Source organism: Megascapheus bottae, chromosome 6 (genome assembly GCF_031878675.1).
Source record: "Megascapheus bottae isolate mThoBot1 chromosome 6, mThoBot2.hap1, whole genome shotgun sequence".
Lineage (NCBI taxonomy): Eukaryota > Metazoa > Chordata > Mammalia > Rodentia > Geomyidae > Megascapheus > Megascapheus bottae.
In genome coordinates this window covers 5,819,479-5,842,728 of record NC_143514.1, presented here as the reverse complement: position 1 = coordinate 5,842,728, position 23,250 = coordinate 5,819,479, and the positions used below count along the sequence as shown (strand labels likewise).

At 43.3% G+C, this 23,250-nt stretch overlaps 2 protein-coding genes across 2 annotated transcripts in view; one reads left to right on the top strand and one right to left on the bottom strand.

Moving 5' to 3' along the window:
* Nucleotides 1-254: 254 nt before the first annotated feature.
* Sec22b (SEC22 homolog B, vesicle trafficking protein) lies at nt 255-16,468 on the bottom strand. Its single transcript, XM_090334173.1, has 5 exons — nt 16,260-16,468; nt 10,155-10,264; nt 8,013-8,173; nt 6,373-6,519; nt 255-1,427 (listed from the first exon to the last, which is right to left on the bottom strand). The coding sequence occupies exons 1-5, from the start codon at nt 16,332-16,334 to the stop codon at nt 1,273-1,275; spliced, it is 648 nt and encodes a 215-aa protein (XP_090190299.1). The 5' UTR covers nt 16,335-16,468; the 3' UTR covers nt 255-1,272.
* Nucleotides 16,469-21,805: 5,337 nt separating this feature from the next.
* The window catches only part of Pde4dip (phosphodiesterase 4D interacting protein), a 138,773-nt gene continuing 137,328 nt past the window's right edge, over nt 21,806-23,250 (top strand). The window contains exon 1 of the mRNA XM_090334170.1: nt 21,806-21,887. Coding sequence (XP_090190296.1) covers nt 21,883-21,887 — 5 coding nt within the window. The 5' untranslated portion in view covers nt 21,806-21,882. The remainder of the gene's footprint in view (nt 21,888-23,250) is intronic.

The following is a 23,250-nucleotide window of genomic DNA, read 5'->3' as shown; positions in this document are numbered from 1 at the left end:
CAAAAGGTCTATTTGCCCCATTAAAAAAAAAAAACCCACTTCAGAAGGTAAAAGATTTGAAACCCCTGTTATCCCTGAGCAAAGACAGAAAAACTCCTGTGTACTTTTATTAAGCAAGAAAAGCCACTGTGAAGGAGCTACTTATTTGTGGAACAGTCTTGAAGAACTGACATACACTACCACAGGAATGAGGTATGCGCAGAGATTTTTACAGATAAATGTAGTTAGTAGTTTCAGTGGTTGATCTGCCAAGATTGTAAATTTATCCAGCTGCAAATTTTTTATTTTGGACCAAGATAATATCCTGAGAAGACATTTAATGGGACATGAAAGTATCAGGCCCAGGGGAATATTTGAAACGTTAGCAAATTGTGGCAGGGGGAAAACAAAGACTGGGAAAAAACAGTCCTGGAAACAGGAGCTGATAGCACACAGCCAGAGTTCTGAGCTAGACTCTTCTTCTCTTTAAGCCATTCTGTGTTATACCTACTCTTCTATTAATGTAAGCCAAACACTGCAAAATAAAATCAGTAATGTCTCCAATTTGTCTTGTTTAAAGAGTAAATGAGAAAAGAAGTTTAGCTTCTTAGTCAAGGAGTACTATATAATTTCAAGGTATCTGAATATAATTTATTTAACCCTAAAGCAATTGTGCAATAAGCAAAAAATATATATATAAAAGGAAAACAACGAAGGGTAACTTTTACAGGGGCCGACAGAATCTGTGCAGCATAGCAATTAACCTTCATGTACTTGGAGTCTCGTCTGAAAGGCCATCAAAAACCCAGACTACTGAAAAAAATCACAAATGCCACCAACAGAAGGAATGTTGACTCAAGGCAGAAAAACTTCCTACAGGGCTCCCTTCTTTGAAGGAATTTCAGAATTTGCTAGCACAGGCTGGCTACCTTTCAATCTCACTGATGTCTCTATTCAAGAATGAGACTGCCCAACTCACTGATGTGTTCTAAAATGTACTGGAACGGGGGGAAGAGAGGAACCCACCAAGATAAAACAATCTACTGTTCCCTAATATATATGGCTTAGCACCCAGAGAAAGCCTCTGTCCCCACATAGAGACTTCCGCGGAGGGTTAAGCGTCATGAAATGAGGCGTAATCTTTGATTTTTCAAGACATGCCTTTTCTTGCAAGGTGTTTTAGAGGAAGAAGTTCCACTTGGATTCTAATTCACATCCCTGTGAGCTCAGCTTCCTGAAACATACACGTGCCGGGTTCTAGGTTCTCCCTTACCAGTAATAGGATACACTATTTCACAGCCACCAGAATCGCACATACACTATTAACATGATGAAAAACACAGCCACAGCTGCAAGTTTGGCGTAAGTGGAACGCATGTTCAAATACTTCGCATCCTGCCGGTACTTTTTGGAAAGGCTGGACAAATTGTTTGCCTTGGAATCCAATGCTGTCAGAAAGGAAAAAAAGAAAGAAATTAATTCCCTCCACAGAAATATCTTATCAAAATTATGAAGGCATAAAAACAACCAAAATAATCTGCAAGGTAACACCCACTTTGATGTTTAAATGATCACTTTTTTGGGGGGTCGGGTCTTGAATTCAGTGCCTGGACACTGTTCCTGAGATTTTTCACTCAAGGCTAGCACTCTACCATTTTGTGCCACTGCTCTTTTGTTTTTTGAATGATTAATCGGAGATAAAAATCTCAAGGAGAATTCTTTTTTGCCTGGGCTGGCTTTGAATGGCATCCTTAGATCTCAGCCACCTAATTAAGATTACAGGTGTGAGCTGCTAGCGCCTGGCTTACAGGATCACTTTTTTAGGAGTAAAGTTGAACACTCATGAGTCCACTCATAAGGCTGTATTAGGAGCCCAAACTTTGGTCTCAGATTCTTTGGCTCAGATATCAACTGCACCAACCATGTGATATTGGTCAAGTCATTTAACTTTTCTCAAATTCTGAGTTTGTTTTAAAAAAAAAATGCCAGTACTGGGACTTGAACTCAGGGCTTGGGTGTACTGTCCCTTAGGTTTCTCATTCAAGGCTTATGGTCCACTGCTTGATCCATACCTCACTTCCGACATTTTGTTAGTTAACTGCAGACAAGAATCTCATGGTCTTTCCTGCACTGGCTGACTTTGAAGTGCTATCTTCAGATCGTGGTCTCCTTTAGTAGCTAGGATTGTAGGCATGAGCCATTGGCACTTGCCTGATATTTTTCTAACAGCTAGTACCTTATTTATTTTTGCCAGTCCTGGGTTTGGGCTCAGGGCATGAGTACTGTCCTTGGGTTTTCTCAAAGCTAGAGCTCTACCACTTGAGCCACAGCACCACTTCTGGATTTTTTTCTATGTATATGGTACCGAAGAATCAAACCTGAGTCCTTCATGCATGCTAGGCAAGCATTCTACCACTATGCCAAACTCCTAGCCCCTTTTTTTTTTAATAATCTTTAGTGACCTAAGTTATATTGTAGCATACTTTAAAAATAATAACCCATTTAAGAATCTGATAAACTTCAACAGTGATTGTTAAGATTCTCTATTTAGTAAAGACTACTATAAAGTCATCAGAGATTTTATTTCAGCTAGGTACTCAGGAGGCTCAGAATCGAGGACTGTGGTACAAAGCCAGTCAAGGCAGGAAAATTAACCACAAAAAAGCTAGTTGTAGAGCTGTGGCTCAAGTGACAGACTGCTAAACTTGAGAGAACAAAAGCTCAAGGGCAGCACCCAGGCCCTGAGCTCAAGCTCTACAAATAACACAGAACAAAAATTATACTTTAACTTACAAAGGAAAGTAACACCATGACTAGATTATAGTAAATAGGTTCTAAGAAGTACATTCCAAAGCTTAGTAAATTTTAGATTTTATCATTTTCTACAAAGACTGTCCCCATCCAAGGACATCTGTAATATAGCATCTTCTTAAAAGTTAGCTGAGCACTTGATAGAAACAGCCGTAGGCACAAGCCAGGTCAGATTAAAACATAGGGCAAGCTGGGAGCGCTAGCCTTGAGCAAAAAGTTCAAGGACAGTGCCAAGGCCCTGAGTTCAAGTTCCAAGACTGGCAAAAAAAAAAGCCAGGCGCGGTGGTTCATATCTGTAACGCTAGCTACTCAGGAGGATGAGATCTGAGGATCATGGCTCAAAGTCAGCCCAGGCACTAAAGATCAAGACTCTAATCTCCAATTAATCACTAGAAAATGGGAAGCCCTACTTCTGGGCTGTGGCCCCAGGAGTAGGGTGGTAGTCTTGAGATGAAGAGCTCAGGAGCAGCGCCCAGGCCCAGAGAGTTCAAGCCTCATAACCCACACACAAAAAAAATTAAATTTAAAAAATTAAACATAAAATATAGGGCATATTTTATTAAAATATGAAAACAAACTTGCAGTTTGATATAAATGAATATGACTCCTCAACTTTGCCCTTATTTTGTAATCCCAATCTGTTTATCCTGCCTTACGACAATGCCTCTAGAATATTTGAAGTTGCTTAACAGACTAGTTTTCATTGAGAAATTTGACATTACTTAATAATACAAGCCACATTTAAATTAACAACTGATCACATATGAAAGTAAAACTCCTAGTCAAAACAGCATAGGGCAGGAACACAAGAAATGCAGAAGGAGTCTTTCTAATGAGTCTACAAAAATCCAGACAAATAGATTCTTTTAAAACTGTTTACCTTTCTACCCAGAGAATACAGAATAGGGCCTTGGCAGATACACAGTGCTTAGTAAACCTTTGCTGAATGATCAGAATCCGCAGAAAATAGCTGAGTAGAAGGAACAATTTTTAGGTCATATGAAACAAGTAAGTTTTACTTTATTTTTTATTTATAGTATTGAATCGTGTGTGTGTGTGTGTGTGTGTGTGTGTGTGTGTGTGTGTGTGTGTGTTGACACTGAGGCTTGTAAAGAGGGCCTGGGCAGGGCCTCTTAGCATTTTTACTCAAAGCTGGTGCTCTACCATTTTGAGCCACAGCTCTATTTTCTACTTTTTAGTGCTTAATTAGGAATAAAAGACTCACAGCTGGCTCCAAACCTTGATCTCAAGATCTCAGTCTCCAAAGTAGCTAGAAATCCAGGCATGAACCACCAGCCCCTGGCTACTTTATTTTATGTTTGCTTTTTGAGGCAGAATCTCATTATTTAGTTTAAGCTATCCCTAAACTTGTAATCCTCCTGCCTTGATATTCCAAGTGTTCAGATTACAGGTCAGCACTGACACACCTGGCCTAAAATAAGTAATATTTAAGACAATTTCCCTATATAAAAGCATTTTGAAACAGATGTTATAAAGATAAAACTACTACTTAGAAGTCATTAGTGCCTGTCTATGTTATAAAGGGACCATGTAATATGCTATTCTCTGTCTCTGTTAAATTCAGTCTGTGACATTCTGGAATTAAAAAAAAAAAAAAGCTCTATTTGACATTTAAAAAAAAAAGAAAGGAAAAGAAAAAATAGTATGGAAAGTATCAGTAATGACTTAAATGCAAAGTGGATTAGGTATAAAGCTAGAAATTAAAAGGACTAGAGCCAGGAGTTTGGCCTATTGGTAGAGTGCTTGCCTAGCATGCACGAAGACCCGGGTTTAATTACTCCATACCACATACACAGAAAAAGCTGGAAGTGGTGCTGTGGTTCAAGTGGTAGAGCTCTAGCCTTGAGAAAGCCCAAGGACACTGTCCAGACCCTGAGTTCATGGCCCAGGATTGGCCAAAAAAAAAAAAGGGGGGGGGCTAAAAGATTAATTCATATATATATACTTAACGAGGAAGAAATCATCTTTGGAGAGGAGTGTTTTGAACTCAGGACCTCAACTTGCTCCACAAGTACTCTACGATTGAGGCAAGCCCCAGCATTTTTTGCTTTCTGTTTCTTTCAAATAGACTCTTACCCATTTGCCCAGGGCCAGCCTGGGTCTGGGACTTTTCTATTTCTGCCTCAGGTAGGTGCAACCACATGTCCAAGGCAGCCTTTCTTTCTTTCTTTTTTTTTAAATTTTGTCAGTTCTGGGGCTTGAACTCTGGGCCTGGGCGCTGCCCCTGAGCTTCTTTTGCTCAAGGTTAGTACTCTGCCATCTGAGCCACAGTACCATGCCCGGCTTTTTTGAGTAGTTTATTCAAAATAAAGAGTCTCACAGAGTTTCTTATCAGGCTTTGAACTGTGATCCTCAGATCCCATCCTTCTGAGCAGCTAGAATTACAGGAGTAAGCCACTGGCACATGGCCCAGCTTGTTTTTTGAGATTGAGTCCTGGAAACTTCTTGGCTGGGCTGGCATCAAACACAGTCCTCCTATCTCTGTTTCCTAAGTAGCTAGGATTACAAATGTACACCAACCATCTGACACTCTTGAAAAAACATCTTTTTTTTTTTTTTTTGCCAGTCCTGGGCTTGAGCTCAGGGCCTGAGCACTGTCCTTGGACTTTCTCAAGGCTAGAGCTCTACCACTTGAGCCTCAGCACCACTTCCGGCTTTTTTCTGTATGTGGTACCGAGGAATCGAACCTGGGTCTTCATGCATGCTAGGCAAGCACTTTAACCACTAGGCCAAACTCCCGGCCTGAAAAAACATCTTTTAAGTGGGTTGTCCTGAAAGTATGCCCCTTAGATACGGTTGTTGTTTTTCTTTCTACTTCATGTACTTCTTCCTGACCTAGCTAAATTTCAGAAAACCTTTCTTGTTCACATTTTGTCCTTCCTCTACAGTAACAGAACTCTCGCTGTCACGTGACTGGTACAATGCTCATGAGCTGAACTCAGCTGGGAGCTAGCAGTGTGACTTTTAGTACATAACTTCTCCAGGTTCTACTACCATACCTGCAAAGCTGCTTTGATAGTGCCTACTTCACACGGTACTATTTTCAAGATGAATTCCTCCCGCAGAGCACACAAGTGCTCAGTAGAGTTCTTCACATTGTCTATGCAACTCTTCACTCTGAACATTCCTTTGTCCCCCACCCCATAAGACAAAGCTCCTTACAATTAGAGCTGGTGCAGGTGGCTCATGTGTGCAGTCCTAGCTCAGGAGGCTGAGATCTGAGTATCATGTTTCAAAGTAAACTTAGGCAGAAAAGTCCATGAGACTGTTACTCCAATTAACTAGCAAAATGCTGAAAGTGAAGCTCTGGCTCAAGTGATAGAGCACTTTAAAGCCAAATGAGACTGTGAGGCCCTTAGATGAAGTTCCACTATCAGGAAAAAAAAAAAAATGCTAGGGGGCGGGGAGAAACTAGTATGTTAGAAGCTCTGTAATGTAATCTACTTGTGAAATCCTTGGCAGACCTAGGGAGAATGTGACAGCAGTAAAAGGGTCTGAAGCTCCTGGGGCTATGGCAGGAGAGGTAATATAACACTGATAAGACACCTTGCTTTCAGGTACCTGAGAGGGCTTCCCCCCGCTGCAGTACTTCCTCAATGTTGGCCACCATGATCCTCTGCACATCTTGTAATTCAGTGTTGATGGAGCCCAGGTTTCTCCGAGCACGACTGTCAATGTAGAGCTTCTTGGTTTTCTGAATGAAGGTATCTAGAATGATGAAGAGACCATTAACATCTTTGTCTATTGGAGTTCTGAGCTAATACCTGATTTTGCTAATGGTGTCCAAAATCAGCTGACCAATGATATATCACAATCTGGGCTTTGATTTTTTTTTTCATTTAAAAATGTAAAAAGTAAGGAGCAATGCCCTCTGGATACCTAAGAGTTAGAGGTATCTGCTGTTGGCATCATTACAGAAGCCAGGTGCCGATGTCTATGCCTGCAATCCTAGCTACTCAGGTGGCTGAGATTTGTGAACCACAGTTTAAAGTCGGCCTGGGCAGCAAAGTCTCTGAGACTCTTATCCCAATTAACGACCAAAAGTTGGAAGTGGAGTTGTGGCTCAAGTGGTAGAGCACTAATTTGAGCAGAAGACTCAAGGATAGTTCTGAGGCCTGGAGTTGAAACCCAAGCATGAGCACACACACACAAAACAACCATTACAGAAATTAAGGCCCATTCTTTCCTAAAGGCAGAAACTCTCAAATGGTATTTGGAAGACCTTAAGCATTTTATTACTTAATTCTATATATTCTTCAAGAAGATGTTGGCTACTATCTGTATAGCCTAGCTGGCAAAAAAGTTAATGATCATTAAAAAGCTGAAAAAAACTGCTGTATTCTTTAACAACATATTTGCCAGTTATTCCATTCTTACACTTTACGTAATGTGAATGTATAATAAGGAGTTTCCCAGAGCATCAACAAGAAAATTATTGCATTTTCAACTTCCAGTCAACTAGGGTTAATAATTGTCACCTTAGGAATCAACCAACCTTATCAAGATGGATAAAACTGCAGCCTTACCCATCTTTTTTATTTTATTTTATTTTTTTTACCAATCCTGGGCTTGGGCTCAGGGCCTGAGCACTGTCCTTGGACTTTCTCAAGGCTAGAGCTCTACCACTTCAGCCTCAGCACCACTTTTGGCTTTTTTTTTTTTTTTTATGTGTGTGGTACCGAGGAATCGAACCCGGGTCTTCATGCATGCTAGGCAAGCACTTTAACCTCGAGGCCAAACTCCCGGCCCCAGCCTTATCCATCTTTTGCCTATATTTGCATTTCTCCAAGCTATAAGAATGATTATTAAAAATACTTTTCTTCAGGAGAAAATGAGCTCAAACAACATAAATATAAAATGTAAGAGTCTATAATATCTAGCCTTTCTCTTGCTTTAGTTAATCTATTAAAGGAGTCAATGTTTCTTAGCAAAAAAAAAAAATTCTGCTGGTCTGTGGTTCCCACGGGTAATCCTTGCTACCGGGAGGCTGAGATATGTGGGATGAAGTCTGGAGTCAGTCCAGGAAGAAAAGTAGGGGAAACTCTTATCTCTGACTATTTAGCAATATGCTGGAAGTAGAGATGCTTCAAGTGGCAGAGAATTAGCCTTGGCCAGGCCCTAAGTTCAAGCCCCCAGTGTACACACACACACACACACACACACACACACACACACACACAAAGTAAAAGGCCAAAACTTACCAAACTCAATAAAGGAATATGGTCTAGACACAGTGGGCACCTTCTTTCCATGCTGTTCATCAAATTCTGAGTGCAAATCTTCTAGATAGGCAAAAGCCAACTTTTTAGGAAAGGCAGCTTCACATAAAACCAAGTAACACACGCCCTGTTCAATGATGTAACTGAGTGACAAAAGAGCAAGACAGTGGTTTGAAAGGAACAATGCTTTGGGACAAAGCAGACTCTCTGTATGCATAAACTTTCAAAAATGCCTGGCCTAAACCCCTTGAGACTGGCTAAACAAGACACTTCAAACCATGGTCCTTGAGGTCAGAAAGCAAACATTTCCCCATTAATTAGAAGTGTATCCCAAAAGGAGTAGGCATATTTATTATAGTTGATGAATTCTTTAACCGACATATATTAGTACCTAAGACATATTCTGGAAAACAAAAGTTATGGGGGCTTCATTCACCTTTTGATTCTGCATGAAAAATTACATGCACATATCAAGCCCTGTCCAGCCACAAAGTAAAACAAACTGGAAGTTTCTGCAGATACCTAAATGATGTAAGTTAAAGGATATGATATTCACCGGATACAGAAAACAGTCACCTTAAATCCAGTGACCCAGAAAAAACTCTATAGCCAGCTGGAAACATGCAATTACAGAACTGACTTCTGGGACTGTGAGCACTATTATTCTTAAAAAAAAAAACTAAGATCCTTTCAAACTTTTTAATCATGCTATTTTTTAAGCCTTTATTAGCTGTACAAAGAAGTTTCATCATATTTCCATACTGTACCACATTCACCCTTAATATTATCTCTATTTTTAGAATTTTTAGTGGGTCTCATCTATATATCCAGAAGACTGATGTAAGCTAGACATGCCAGTAGCTTATGCCTGTAATCCTGGTTCCTCAGGATGCTAAGATCCCTTCATCCCTCTCTTAGACATATGTCTTGTCCATATCTACTGTTTGAGGGAGCTGGACTCAGCTCAGTGGTACAGCATTTGCCCAGCTTGTGTAAGGACTGGGAGGGAAAAAAAAGTTGCCAGGTGCATGCCTGTAATCCCACCATTAGAGAGTCTGAAGGAGAAGAATCAGAATTAGACTGTGAGTTAAATCATTGAGGGGCTGAGAATATGCCTTAGAGGTAGAGTGCTTGTCTAGCAGGTATGAAGGCTGTGGGTTCCATCTTCAGCAATAAAAAGCAAAGCACTAGTGCTATAGCTACTTGGATATTTTTGAATTTTTCTATAGCTTTTTTTCCTAAATGATAATAACCACTCATTAGTCTTTATGTGGCAAACAAAATGCTAATAAACATGGATTCCCTTTAAATCCTTACAAAACTCCTGTTTTCCATCTCACAGAGGAAAACCTGATACTTGGCCAATGTTTATGTGACGTGCTCAACATCACATTGTTAATAAATATCTAAGCAAGAGTATTCACCTATACATATACATCTATATTCCTAAAGCAAGAAGCTATCTACTATTTTATGATGCAATTTTCTATTGTGAGACACAGGCTCATAGGCTACATTACTGCAATCATGTTCAATAAACAAATCAAAATTTTAGTTTTGTACAATTAAGAATAAGAAAAGCTGTTCCAATAAAGAGACTATATTTTTGTAGTTACCTTTTCTTTAACTCATACCTGTAATTCTAGCTCTCAAGAGGCTGAGATCTGAGATTGTGATTGGAAGCTAGCTCAGGCAGATAAGCCTGAGGCTCTTTTTTTTTTTTTTTTTTTTTTTGCCAGTCCTGGGCTTGAGTTCAGGGCCTGAGCACTGTCCTTGGATTTTCTCAAGGCTAGAGCTCTACCACTTGAGCCTCAGCACCATTTCCGGCTTTTTTCTATGTATGTGGTACCGAGGAATCGAACCCGGGTCTTCATGCATGCTAGGCAAGCACTTTAACCACTAGGCCAAACTCCCGGCCAAGCATGAGGCTCTTATCTCTAATTAATCACAAAAGAAGAAGTAGAGCTGTGGCTCAAGTAGTAGAACAAAAAGTGAAGGGACAGAGTCCAGGTACTTCCTGAGTTCAAGCCCCAGCACTGGCCTCAAATAAGTTAGTATTCGAAGGTGTTCCATTACCATATTTCATACTTAAAATGATAATGAAGAAATCAGGAATATACGCACTGAAAAGTCATGGCTCCTGCTTCCAAGGTACATCTGGTTGGGGACTGCTCATTCAACTTCCGGAAGAGTTGTTTAGCTTGACTCTGATACTGCTGGAGGTCGCGGCCAGACTGAAAGAAGATATGTTCACTTAAGAATTTGTCCCCAGGGACTGGGAGGATGGCCTAGTGCTCTCCTAGCATGCACAAAGCCCTGGGTTCAATTCCTTGGTACCACATACATAGGAAAAAACTGCAAGTGGCTCAAGTGGTAGAGTACTTGCCTTGAGAAAGCTCAAGAACAGTGCCCAGGCCCTGAGTTCTAGTCCCAGGACTAGCAAACAAAAAAGAACATGACAGCTGGGTGCAGTGGCTCATACCTGTAATCCCAGCTCCTCAGGAGGCTGAGATCTGAGGACTGTGGTTCAAAGTCAGCCCAGGCATTAAAGATCTTGAGTCTCTTATCTCTAATTAACCACTAGAAAATAGGAAGTGTTGCTGTGATTCAAGGGGTAGCGCTGTAGTCTTGAGCTGAAGAGCTCAGGGATAGAGAGCAAGCCTCACAACCGACCAAAAAAAAACAAAAACAAAAACTTGCCCCAGTAAAACAAAACCCGTATCTATTAGTAAAAGCTAATTTGCCCCTCCTTTCAGCCATAAGCCCCATCTAGGAGGACACTCTCACTTTCATGACATTATGTGGACAAGTAAGATCCTTCACTTACAGGTTAGGAAGGTTCATTTTAATGGAAGAAAAAAGAGCTTCCCATTAGAACAAAAAGACATAAGTCCTAGTTCTCAAAAAGATCACATTACTTATTCACTAATAAACAAAAGCATATAACTCAATTACATTTGATACATTCTGTTCTTTCTATATTAGTTCAGTGGTCTCGTTCTAACCCAATTTACTAGCACAGCATCTGGTGCAGGACTGCGTGCAGCACATGCTGTGCCCTGGAGGAAATCCTGAAGTGAAAGAACAATGATAGCTGGGCACTAGTGTCTCGCACCTGGAAGTTTAACTACTCAAAAGCCTCATAAGGATCGAGGTCCAAAGCCACTTTAGGTACAAAAGGCCATGAGATTTTTATCTGCAATTAACTACCTGAAAGCCAGAAGTGGAGTTATAACTCAAGGAGGACACTGCTAGCCTTGAGCAAAAAGACCAAGGGACAGCAACCAGGCCCCATGTTGAAGCCCCACTACTGGCCCACACACATATGCACACATGCGCGCATACATGCACATGCACACACACACGCACAGAGGAATAATGAATATCATGTTTACAGTAGAATCCCAAGCAGAATTTCCCACAGTATTAAATTACAGAGCATTTAAGCAAAACTAACGAGGTACACCATGACTAAAAGCTACGTGAACACTATGTCTAAACTAGGCAAAAATAAACAGGGCAAAGACAAAGACTGGTAAGTCACACTGTCTTCATTGTATAAATCAATTTGGTTGACAGCCTTAAGTGAAATACATATATATACAAACAAAAATGAAGATAACATTCAAATCATATAGGTACTATTTCCTTGAGCAATATATAGATGTTGTGTGTGCACTTGGGCTTGATCTCAGCACCTGGGCATGGTCCCCTAGGATTTTTGCTCAAAGTTAGTGCTCTACCACTTGAGCCACAGTTCCACCTTTGCTGGTTAACTGGAGATAAGAATCTCAGACCTTCTTGCCTGGGCTGGCTTTGAATTGTGATCCTCAGATCTTAGCCTCGTGAATTGCTAGGATTACAGATGTGAGCCACCAGAGCCTGGCTTTAAAAAACAAAAACAAAACCACTCAATGACTCTATTGTGATGTGAGCATTACTGTATTCTCTTCTCTACAGCCCCAGCTGTACAGAGGCATTAGGTCTAATAAAGCAAAGAGCAAGGACCCCCACCCCCCTAAACAAACAGTCTATGGTACAGTTACACTGCCTCTCTCCCAATCATTTAAGGTTGATTACTGTAATCACTTATAGAGGAAAATGGTTGGTTCTTGGGCTTGCTGGCCTTTGACCAGCTGAGTTCAGAAGGGATTTATGTGTGGTAAAACATTCTTAGGCAAAAGATGTTATTTGAATAAAAATTGGTTGTTCCACAGTCCTGGATGATGGCAAGAGAAACTATTATGGGTGTGTGGGTGCTTCCTACTTTGTTCCTCTTGTAAAACAGACTGATCTTAAATATACTATTAGTCAACGTCACGTTTGTTTCACAACTTTATCCAGTGATTCTTACCCACTTTATTCAATTTTAACAGATATCACTAATACAAAGTTCTCTGATGTGTCCTCAGTGAAGTAGAAAGTGGAGTCAAGCATTAAGTGTCAGCAGATTAGCTGACTGGGAGCTTAGGGACTGACAGTGAAAGCAAACGAATGCCAATCTGTGAAACAGTGGTTCTGTTTCGTGGATCTAGATCAGAGTTACAATTCGTTAAGCCTTTCTCTTCTTTCTTTCCTTCCTTTCTTCCTTATTTGTACTTGGTATCAAACCTAGAGTGTTGTACCTTCTAGCAAACACTTTGTCACTGAGCGACACCCCCGCCCTTTTCGAGCAATTCTTATGAATTACGGTTAATATTAAATAGCAAGACAACACCTGGATGGAGAGTCTACCACTGTACCACTGAAACTTTTTTTGTGTGTGCCAGTCCTGAGGTTTGAACTAAGGGCCTGAGTGCTGCCCCTGACTTTCTTTTGCTCAAGGCTAGCACTCTACCATTTGAGCTACACCCACTTCCAGCTTTTTGGTGGTTAACCCAGAGTCTCATGGACTTTCCTGACTAGACTAGATTCAAACTGCAATCCTCAGCTTTCAGCCTCTCAAGTAATTAGGATTACAGGCATGAGCCACCGTTGCCTGGCTCTAAAACAATTGTAAGTAAAGAAGTACTGAAGTTCATATTTCTCAAACTATGGGTCCTTCAGGGAAATTTTCTCATGCTACCTCCCTTGTTTAAACCATGGTTTTTTTTAGCTCATCTGAACAATTTATACTCCTTCAGCAGTGGGTCAAGAAAATTTTCTCTTTTTTTTTGTGCTGGTACTAGAACTTGGACTCATGACTTAGGTGTTGACACTTAGCTTTCTTGCACTCTACCACTTGAGCCACAGTTCTACATCTCAGCTTTTTTAACTTTCCTGCCCAACCTGCTTTGTATTGAGGTATCTCAGCTTTCAGACTACTCTGATAGATTACAGGAATGAGCCACTACATTGCCCAGCAAGAAACTCCTCAGCAAATTGAAAAAAAAAAAAACTTTCACATTTAAAAACTAACATTGTTGCTGGGTGTTAAGAGACTCACATCAGTAATCCTAGCTACTCAGGAGGCTGAGATCTAAGGATCAGAGTCCAGCCAGCCTGAGCAGGAAATCCTTGAGACTTTTTTTTTTTTTTTTTTTTTTTTTTTGCCAGTCCTGGGCTTGAGCTCAGGGCCTGAGCACTGTCCTTGGACTTTCTCAAGGCTAGAGCTCTACCACTTGAGCCTCAGCACCATTCCGGCTTTTTTGTGTGTATGTGGTACCGAGGAATCAAACCGGGGCCTTTGTGCATGCTAGGCAAGCACTCTACCACTAGGCCAAACTCCTGGCCCCTCCTTGAGACTCTTATCTCCAATACTACTCAGAGAAAGACAGAAATTGTGCTATGGCTCAAGTGGTAGAGCACTAGCCTTGAACAAAAAAAAGAGTTGGAGGGCCAGGACTGTGGTCTAGTGATTGAGTGCTTGCTTGCCTACCACACACAAAGCCCTGGGTTGAATTCCTTGGTACCACATACACAGAAAAAGCCAGAAGTGGTGCTATGGCTCATGTGATAGAGCTCCAGCCTTGAGAAAGCTCAAGGACAGTGCCCAGGCCCTGAGTTTAAGCCTCAGAACTGGAAAACAAAAATTACAAATAAAATTCACAGTGTTTTACTTTCCACAGTGTATTTCAATGACCAGTCTTGGTTTAGTGGAATAAATAAAAATATATCTCATTTACCATAACCTATGACTTTGTCATGTTATCACTACTCTCCTAAAAGTGAAACCAAGTATTTTCTGTCAAACTTAAAAAAGCATAACACCGTCTAGAGAAGTCCCTTACTAGTAATATCTACTATCAGCTTAGATGTTGTTTCTGGAAATCTTTCTGGATTTCCCCAAATCAATTTGGGTATCTTTGTGCCCAATCACTAGACAGTCTTCCTCTATTACGGTCCTATTACATCACAATTGTTAGTCATCTGACTTTTTCCATTCCACTGAAGCCCCAGGAAGGTACACATCATGTCCTCAAATCCCCTCCTCTAATGATATGCCTACCAATCTGAATGTACTCAGAGTAGTAAGATATTTCTCCCACAAATACCATTAAGTAGATGTCCAAGATAGAAATGTTTGTTTGTTTTACTAAAGTTCATTTATTTTTATTTTTGTTGGTGATGGGGTTTGAGCTCTGGGCTTGGGTGTTGTCTGTCAACTTTAGTGCCGGGGCTGGCTTTGAACCATGATCCTCAGATCTCAGCCTTCTGAGTAGTTAGGATTACAGGCATAAGCCACCACTCCCAGCAAGCTCATCTTTTTTTAAGCCACCATTTTTTTTTTTTTTTTTTTTGCCAGTTGTGGGCTTGAGCTCAGGGCCTGAGCACTGTCCTTGGACTTTCTGGAGGCTAGAGCTCTACCACTTGAGTCTCAGCACCACTTCCAGCTTTTTTCTATGTATGTGGTACCGAGGAATCGAACCCAGGTCTTCGTGCATGCTAGGCAAGCACTTTAACCACGAGGCCAAACTCCCGGCCCCTAAGCCACCACTTTTTAAAAAATGTAAATAGGCTGTCAGGTCAAATATAATTGATCACATCTTAAAAATTTACATATTGCTAAGGGGAGGCAAGTAGAGGGGAGTAGACAAATGGAGGAAGGGCAGAAAATAATTCATTATATTCAATGGACATGAGTAAAAGTGGAAGTATGCAATCCTGTGGATATGGAAGGGATTGGGAAAGATGATGGGGAACAAAGGGTGACATTGAAGCATGTACCCATAATCTGGCTTGTTGAATTGAAACTTCTCTGTACAATTACTTAAGGGGGAAGAAAAGGTCCACAAATTCCATTTTTACCCTTCCTTCTTCTTGGACCTTGCAAGCTTGTTCTAGAAACGTGTCTCATCCCAGGTGATTTCCTGTGACTCTAGGGCACAAAGCAGCTTCCTACATATAGACACGAGGGCTGGGCGATGATGTTTTAACGAATTCAACATATTTTTTCTGAGTGCTTACTGGCATTCAGCTATGGAAGTAAGAGCTGTGGAGAACACAAAGATGGCTGGGCAGATTGTCCACGTAGGTAGGAACTAATTCTAATTACTGAAGGACCAGGAATAAGGCGAAAGGAACTGCAGTGATTTGGTTGCACATAATGGAGGTGGGACTTGGAAGCTTACCTGGAAGAAGATAGTGTACTGAACTTTGACAACGAATTACGAGTAGCCATATTACCTCATCAACTTTCAAAAGATGTCAGCACCGCAGGTCAATGTTCGGGTGCAACAGAAAAATGAGGTGAAGAACTTAGGGCTGATTCATTACCTCCTCAGACTCCGGATTTAACAAGAAGGGAAAAAAAAAAACCCACCTAGAAGTTCTGAATTCTGAGAAAGTCCCTTTAAATTGTCAGGAAACGCTGGATGATGACAATTAGCCCAAACGAACCCTTCCCAAGTGTTGTCTAGAGGCACAGAAATCCACCTTCACCTCCACGACCGATTTCTTCCCCACTCCGGTAGGATAGGGGTACTTGGGGGTGTGTGGCACACACACACCCCCCCCACCGGGTAAGGACACTCGGGAGGCGTGGCCCGGGTCCCTCACAGGATAGGAGTCCGGGGCACTTGCTGCGGGTCCCCACAACATGGGTACTTGGTGGGGGGCAAGACTCCCCGTCCCCCACACGATAGGAGTACTCGGTACTGTGGTGCGGACCTTCACGTGATAGATACTTGGGAGATGTGGCGCGGACCCCCACAGGATAGGAGTACACAGAGGGTGGAGCGAGCCCCCCACATCCAGGCAGGATCCCGGAGCTGAGGCCCGCGGGGACGGCGCGGCTCGGGCGGCGCTCACCTGCTCGTCCTCCTGCATGGAGGCGGCCAGCGGGAGCCCGTCCGCCACCCGGGCAATCATGGTCAGCAGCACCATCTTCACGGACTACAGGGACGCTGCAGTGGCCCGGCGGCCGCGGCGTCGTCTTCGAGTCCTCAGCCTTCACCAGAGCCTCGGCCCCACCTCCGCGCCACACACCAGCCCGGATCTCCACTTCCCGCTGAGGTGGCCGGAAGTTGCTCCCCGAGCGTCCTACTACCGGTCCGCCGCCACCCGCTGCCCTCCGGAAACCGCAACTAGGCGGCCCTGAGTTCCGCGGCGCTCGCGGAAGGCCCTGAACTCCAAGGCCCCGCCCACTTCTCTGGCCCCGCCCACAGCCCGAGAATGTTTCTAGCTCTTTGATACCTTTAAGTTTGGGGAGAAAGCTGGAAAGGATGGGAGTCAGTGGGTTCTTAGGTGAAAGGTTTGTGAAACAACAAGTTCAGGCTACATATTTTCATACTTAGTGTTTTTCTTTTGTAGACAATTATATGTATTATGAATATGTGTAACATTTTCTAAATTACTTTATGTCCAGGCACAGATTTTTGAGCCTTTTTGTTTGGCTGTTTATGCTGCATCCCAAGATTGCCAAACAGTATTATTTGTCTATGTAGGTGCCAATCAGTATTGGAGCTTGAACTCAGGGACTTGGTGCTGGCGCGGAGGTGGGGCCGAGGCTCTGGTGGCGACTGAGGACTCCGGATGACGCTGCGGCCGCTGCCGCTTCCACTACAGGGAAGGTTCTTAACTGTTTTACAATGATCAAAAACAGCGAAGTACCAATAGCCATTCTCTCAGAATATTAGAATTTATAAAGTCTTTTGTGTATCCTTCATCTGCCTAAAACTTGACAACGTCCTTGTGACATGAGTAAAACTGAAGAACTTTAGGGTTTAAACCCTGGTCGACGGTGACAACTCCCTCCTGTAATCCTAGCTACTGAGGAGGCTGAGATCTGAGAAGCAAAGTTTAAAGCTAATCTGGGCACGGAAGATCAAAATATTCATCTCCAATTAATCACTAGCTTTAAGACAAAAAGTGCCAGCTTTAAGACAAAAAGAGCCAAACGGGAACTTGAAGCAAGGGCACAACAAAATCCTTAGAGTTAATAACACCTTTAGGAGTGCAAAAAAAAATTTAACCATAGCAACTACTGCCAGTAAACTCTTGAAACTTTATCAAAGAAACTGAGTACAAGGTACACGTCAAAATCAATTTACATTAAACTGCTAAACACAGGGTCAAACGTGATGGCGGCAATCAGGTGGATGTAGAGATTTTATTTTTTACAAGTAGCATCCATTCAAACAACCTTCCCTCAAGTGCCTAGATATGCCAGTGTCAATATGCCAGACACTGAAGTAGTTAATACAAATTGAAAAAATAACAGTCCCAGCCACCTGTGCTCCTAATCCAACCCCAGAAAAATCCCTGACACTTAGAACTGAGCGCTGTTTGAAGTCAATAGCTGATTTGCTGAATTGGAACCTCTTTGTGCAACTACATAAAAATAACTTAAAATGTTTAGAACAAGGAAAATGTCAATTCCTGTACGAAGACTGCTCTTGGTAAACAAAGTAAACTAGACCCATATCCTTCGTGACAGCGCTCGGACAATTTAAAAAACGGAATCACTTGATTACAGATTATTCAACAGCTCTACCCAGCGCTTCTCTCCGCTTAAGCTCCGCCCGTCGACGCGGACACGGTTAGAGGCCGCTCTCCCCGCCCCCTGCAGCCAGACTCCATTCTGATTGGTCACATTCCGTGCCGGTCATTTGCAAAAGCTCCACCTCTAGAAATGTCCATTATCTCTAGGCAACCTAGAATAGCCCCTCTCCTTCCCCACTTTGGACAAGCCTCCAGGTGCTTGTCCAGGAGCATCCTGGGAGGCAGACAGACCGACACCGTCTACACTGATGTTCAAAAACGAGTTATTTTGATTTGCCACCCACAGTAAAGCTCCTTACAGTGCCAATTCAGTGAACTGAGGAATGTGTATGTGTCCTTGGATTTTGTTTTTCACAGCCTGTAACTTAACTCTCATCGCTGAAACGGGAGAGGGGGAAGAGGGCAAAAACAAACACACAAACAAAAAACCAGGCTTCTTGTTTGCTGTGTAGCCCAGCCTGGATTCTCCCATGCAGCCTCATGAACGTGCACCACCATGCTCAGCCTGCCATTCCTTTAAAGACTGATCAGCCGCGCACCAGTGGCTCACGCCTGTAATCCTAGCAAATAAGGAGGCTGAGATCTGAGATCGAGGGTGAAAGCCAGTCCCAATAGGAAAATCCGTGAGACTTTTGTCTCTAATAAACTATTCAGAAAAGGCTGGAAGTGGCTCTATGGCTCAAAGTGGTAGAGTGCTGGCCTTGAGCAAAAGAAACTCAAGGACATCCATGAGATCCCAAAGGAGAGCTGAAACTGGGGTTCAGGTTGCTGTGACACTTAAGTCAGTGCTTCTGACAACACCGCTAAAGTGTTTACTTATGTTCTTAAGGATTTAATATTGTTCCAAGCAATATCTTAAAATCAAAAAAATTACATAAGTAAAAAAAAAAGAAAAAGAAACTCAAGGACAGTGTCCAGAACTAGCATTCAAGTCCCAGGACAATGTAACAAACAAACAAAAACAAAGACTGTGAAAAAATGTGCATTTCCATTTGTGCTGATCCAAATATCTTGCTAATGTTTCATTCTGTTAGAGCAGACTTCATCCTGTCAGCTGAAAACAGGAGGCTTTCCCCAAATGGACAGGAAGGCTCCTTACTGCAAGAGAGAGAGCAAACTAGAAGGTACTTGCCCTGCTCTGAGCCTATCATCTTCTGGGAAGCAATCAACCATCACTGGCAGATTTTCTTTTCTTTCTTTTTTTCATTCATTCATTCTTTCTTTCTAGTGTTCAAATAAACAGAAGTTTATAAGTAAATACCACTTTAAATGAATATAATTAAGAGCATATGATAGGGGCCGGGAGTTTGGCCTAGTGGTTAAAGTGCTTGCCTAGCATGCATGAAGACCCGGGTTCGATTCCTCGGTACCACATACATAGAAAAAAAAAAAGAGCATATGATAGTATTAAAACACATGAATACCATTTAAATGACTAATACATCATATAAATGATATCATGCATTATTAGTATATAAGGAATACTATTTAAAAATGAGTTTTAGCCAAGTGCAGTGGCTCATGCCTGTAATCCTAACTACTCAGGAGGCTGAGATCTGAGGATGGCAGTTCAAAGCCAGCCCTGGCACTAAAGTTGGAGAGACTCTTATCTCCAATTAATCACTAGAAAAATGGCAAGTGGGGCTGTGTCAAGGAGTAGGGTGGTAGCCTTGAGCCGAAGAGCTCAGGGACAGTGCCCAGGCCCAGAGTTCAAGCTAAATGACCCACAAAAATTGAGTTTTAGATAATTTCGGAATAATGTATCTATTTGTGATTACTTTTATCTGTAAAATTTTATTGTTATTAGAAAGATGATGTACAAAGGGTTAAAGTTGCATATGTCAGGTAATGAATACATTTATTTTTGGACAATGTCACCCTTTCCTTTGCTCTCTCCCAATCTTTCCCTCCAATCCTCATCCACAAGTTGTAGAGTTCATTTTCAAAATAGTGTCTAGTGAATATCATTGCTGCAATTGTTCACATTTTGTCCCCCTATTTCTGTGCCCCCTTACTTTCCCAAAGACAGATAAATGAACAAATAAGACAAAAAAAAAGAAAACAAAACAGCAACAAGGGGGGAAAAAAAACCTCGTTTCCACTTCCTGGAATATTTCAATAAGTGTTATTTTATATGATCAAAGGAAGATATTGTGCCTTTGTGTTCCTCTCCCAAGAGTATCCTCCCTTGGTCTCACTGTGTGTAAATGCTTCTTAAGCTTTTTGTGAGAAAAGAAACAGAACAGCCCAGTACCCAAAGGAACCTAAGGCTTACCAGAAGACAAGTCATGTTAGCTGACAACCTCCTGGGGTGTTGCCGGTTGCTGTTCTTTCCCTGCTGTCCTTTATAGGGGAAGAAGTTTGAGCACAATGCATTACTGGAGCTCAGACTTAGATCCTTGATAATGTCCCTTAGCTGTTTTGTCCAAGGCTGGTACTCTACCACTTGAACCATATTTCCATGAACAGCTTTTTTCTGGTTAATGAGAGTTAAGAGTCTCATAGACTGTCCTGCCTTGGGTGACTTTGAAACTTGATCCTCAGATCTCAGTCTCCTGAGTAGCTAGGTTTACAGCTGTGACCACCTGTGCCCAGCCTGAATCTTACTATTGTGCATTTCATATGCCATTTGGCTTGAATTTTATAGCAAAAAGAAAAGTTTGTTTCCATATTTTAATGTTCCTTGGGGGATATAGCATGGGGGTTTTTTTTTTGTTAGTAGCTATCTTAAAAAACATTCATGATAAGATCTTGCATAAAATTACTGAAATTGTGATTTAGGTTCTTGGGCAAGTCTTATGTCATGGTGAAGATTTGTTCAATATGCTGTATGAACTGCTGTTGAGACACATTAAAATACAATGATCAGATAAGACTCAATGGAGCCTCTAGAATGCTTCAAGGTATTTTTAGCTAGGGGCTGGTGGCCTCCACCTGTATTTCTAGCTCATCAGGAGGCTGAGATCTGAGGATTATAGAAACCAGTCAGCATGTGCTAAAAACTCCATTGGACATTTATTCCCAATTAACCAGCAAAAATCTGAAAGTAAAGATATGGATCAAGTGGTAGACTGCGAGCCTGGAGCAGAAAAAGCCAGGGAAGAGCAGGAGTCCCTGAACTCAAGCCCCAATATTGGCACAAAAAAAGAAAAAGGACAAGGGGGAAGGACAAAGGGGGGGAGGAAACAGAGGGCCCAGAGCGTGGCCTCGTGGTACATTGCTCGCTTATGATGCATGGAGCCCTGGTTCGATTCCTCGGTACTGCAGACACAGAAAACTCTGGAAGTGGTGCTGTGGCTCAAATGGTAGAGCTCTAGCCTTGAGAAAGCTCAAGGACAGTGCCCAGGCCCTGGGTTCAAGCCACAAGACTGGCAAAAAAGAAAAAGAAAAAAGGAATAGAGCAAGGTGACATTGGAGTGGCATATGGAAGTAAAAAGGAGCTCCAGGTTGACATTCTGGCTGGTGAGAGAAGGGAGGGTGACAGACTAGGACAGGCAGTGGAGTGTTAGTGGGAGGGGGGCCCGAGCAAGCTGGGCGGAGCAGTTGGCAGGCCGGGAGGAGGCCGGTCTCAGAGCATCTCCTGTGCAATCCTAGCAACGGGACCCTAGCAACGGGAGGCAGCTGCGCATCCCTGCCCGAAGGACGCGCCCGGACGGTCCAGGGGAGCAGGGGAAGCCAGGGGCTGCGGGCTCGCGGCGGACAGGCCGGGGACACCATGCCGAGGGCGGACAGCGGCCCCCGAGGTCCCTGCGGCTGCCACTGCCGCGCGCCCCTCGGTGCTCCCCACGCGCCCCTCTGGATCGGGGGCGCAGCGCGCGCCCCGCCGAGCCCGCAGCCGCCCCCGAGCCGGGAAGGGCGACGCCGGGAGGCCGCCAGGAGCTGGGCAGCCGCGGCCGAGGAGGAAGAGGCGGCCTCGGCGGTAGCTCCCTGGATGAGGTGAGCGCACGGCCCGAGCCCCGGAAAGCTGGGGATGGGCGAGGGCAGCGGGGCCGGAGTCCTGGCGCTGGGGATCTGGACTTTAAAAGACCGAGGCATGGATTGGAGGAGGATGAGGGCCGTGGTGGGTAGCGGGGGAGATGAGGTGTGGTGCCGGGAGGTCCTGGAAAAGGTGTGGGGCACCGCGGCTGTCACCCCTCCAGGTCTTGGGGTGGAGGTGAGGCCGGCCCAGGAAAGCCACGCCTAATCGCCGCCCCTCGGGGACAGCCGAAGGAGGGTGTGTGCGGGCCAGGTCTGCTTCCTCGGCCTCTCCTCCGGCCATCTGTCCGGTCTGTGGTCTGTCCGGGTGACAGGGATAGCAGGGGGTTGGCGACGATGCTTTCTGCCTGCCCGACTCTCCTATGCAGGCCCCCCGCAGGATGGGAGGGCCAGCTCCACGGGAACCCCGTCTGTTCCCCTATGCTGGCCTAGCAAATGGGCAGATGAAGGAGGCCTGGTTTTCTTCCTGTAGCAGCGTTGCCGAGCTGCCATGCCGGAGGTTTCCTGGAGAAGAGAGATTGTGCTGCTGCTCCCGTTTCTAGTTTCTCTTTCTGCTGGTTATTTTGGAGATGGGGTATTATTATTATTATTGTTGTTGTTATTTGAGTAAGTGTGTCCTTGTCTTGAAACGTTTAGCTTTGTCTTTTATGAGAGGCCAGTAACTTATAAATGAAACTACAAAGCAGTTAGGGTTTCAGTCTCCAAGCTGCTGTTCATTAACTGGGATTTTTGGTTTTTGTCAGACCTGGGCTTGAGCTCAGGGCCTGAGCACTGTCCTTGAGCTTTCTCAAGGCTAGAGCTCTACCACTTGAGCTTCAGCACCACTTCCGGCGTTTACTGTGTATGCAGTACTGAGGAATCAAGAATGAGACCCTAGGCTTCGAGCAAGCTAAGCAGGCACTCTACCGCTAGACCACGCACCTGGCCCCTGGGATTTTTTTGTGTGGAGGGGGGAGTCATGGAGCTTGAGTTCTGGGCCTGGGCATTGCCCCTCAGCTCTTCAGCTCATGGCTGCCATTCTACCCTAGAGCCAGAGCTCCACTTCCCCTTTTCTAGTGATTATTTGGAGATAAGGGTCTCATGGTCTTCAGTGCCCGGGCTGGCTTTGAACTGTGATCTTCAGATTTCAGCCTCCTGAGTAGCTAGGATTACAGGTGTGAGCCCTCAAGCCCAGCTTGGGATTTTTTTTTTAAATTGCTTCATTTTTATAGACCTCACTTCTCATGTATAAAATTGGGAGTTGGACTTTAACTATATGTTTATTAGATTTATATTCAGGACTTGACTATATTGGTGAACCAAGAAACAGTTGCTATTTTCTTTG

Coding starts and splice junctions, on each gene's coding strand:
- Sec22b (XM_090334173.1), bottom strand. CDS start 16,334: ATGGTGCTGCTGACCATGATTGCCCGGGTGGCGGACGGGCTCCCGCTG. Junction 8,174..10,154: donor GCAGGAGCCATGACTTTTCA/GTGCGTATATTC, acceptor TTTGTCACTCAG/TTACATCATTGAACAGGGCG. Junction 6,520..8,012: donor ATATTCCTTTATTGAGTTTG/GTAAGTTTTGGC, acceptor TCATCATTCTAG/ATACCTTCATTCAGAAAACC.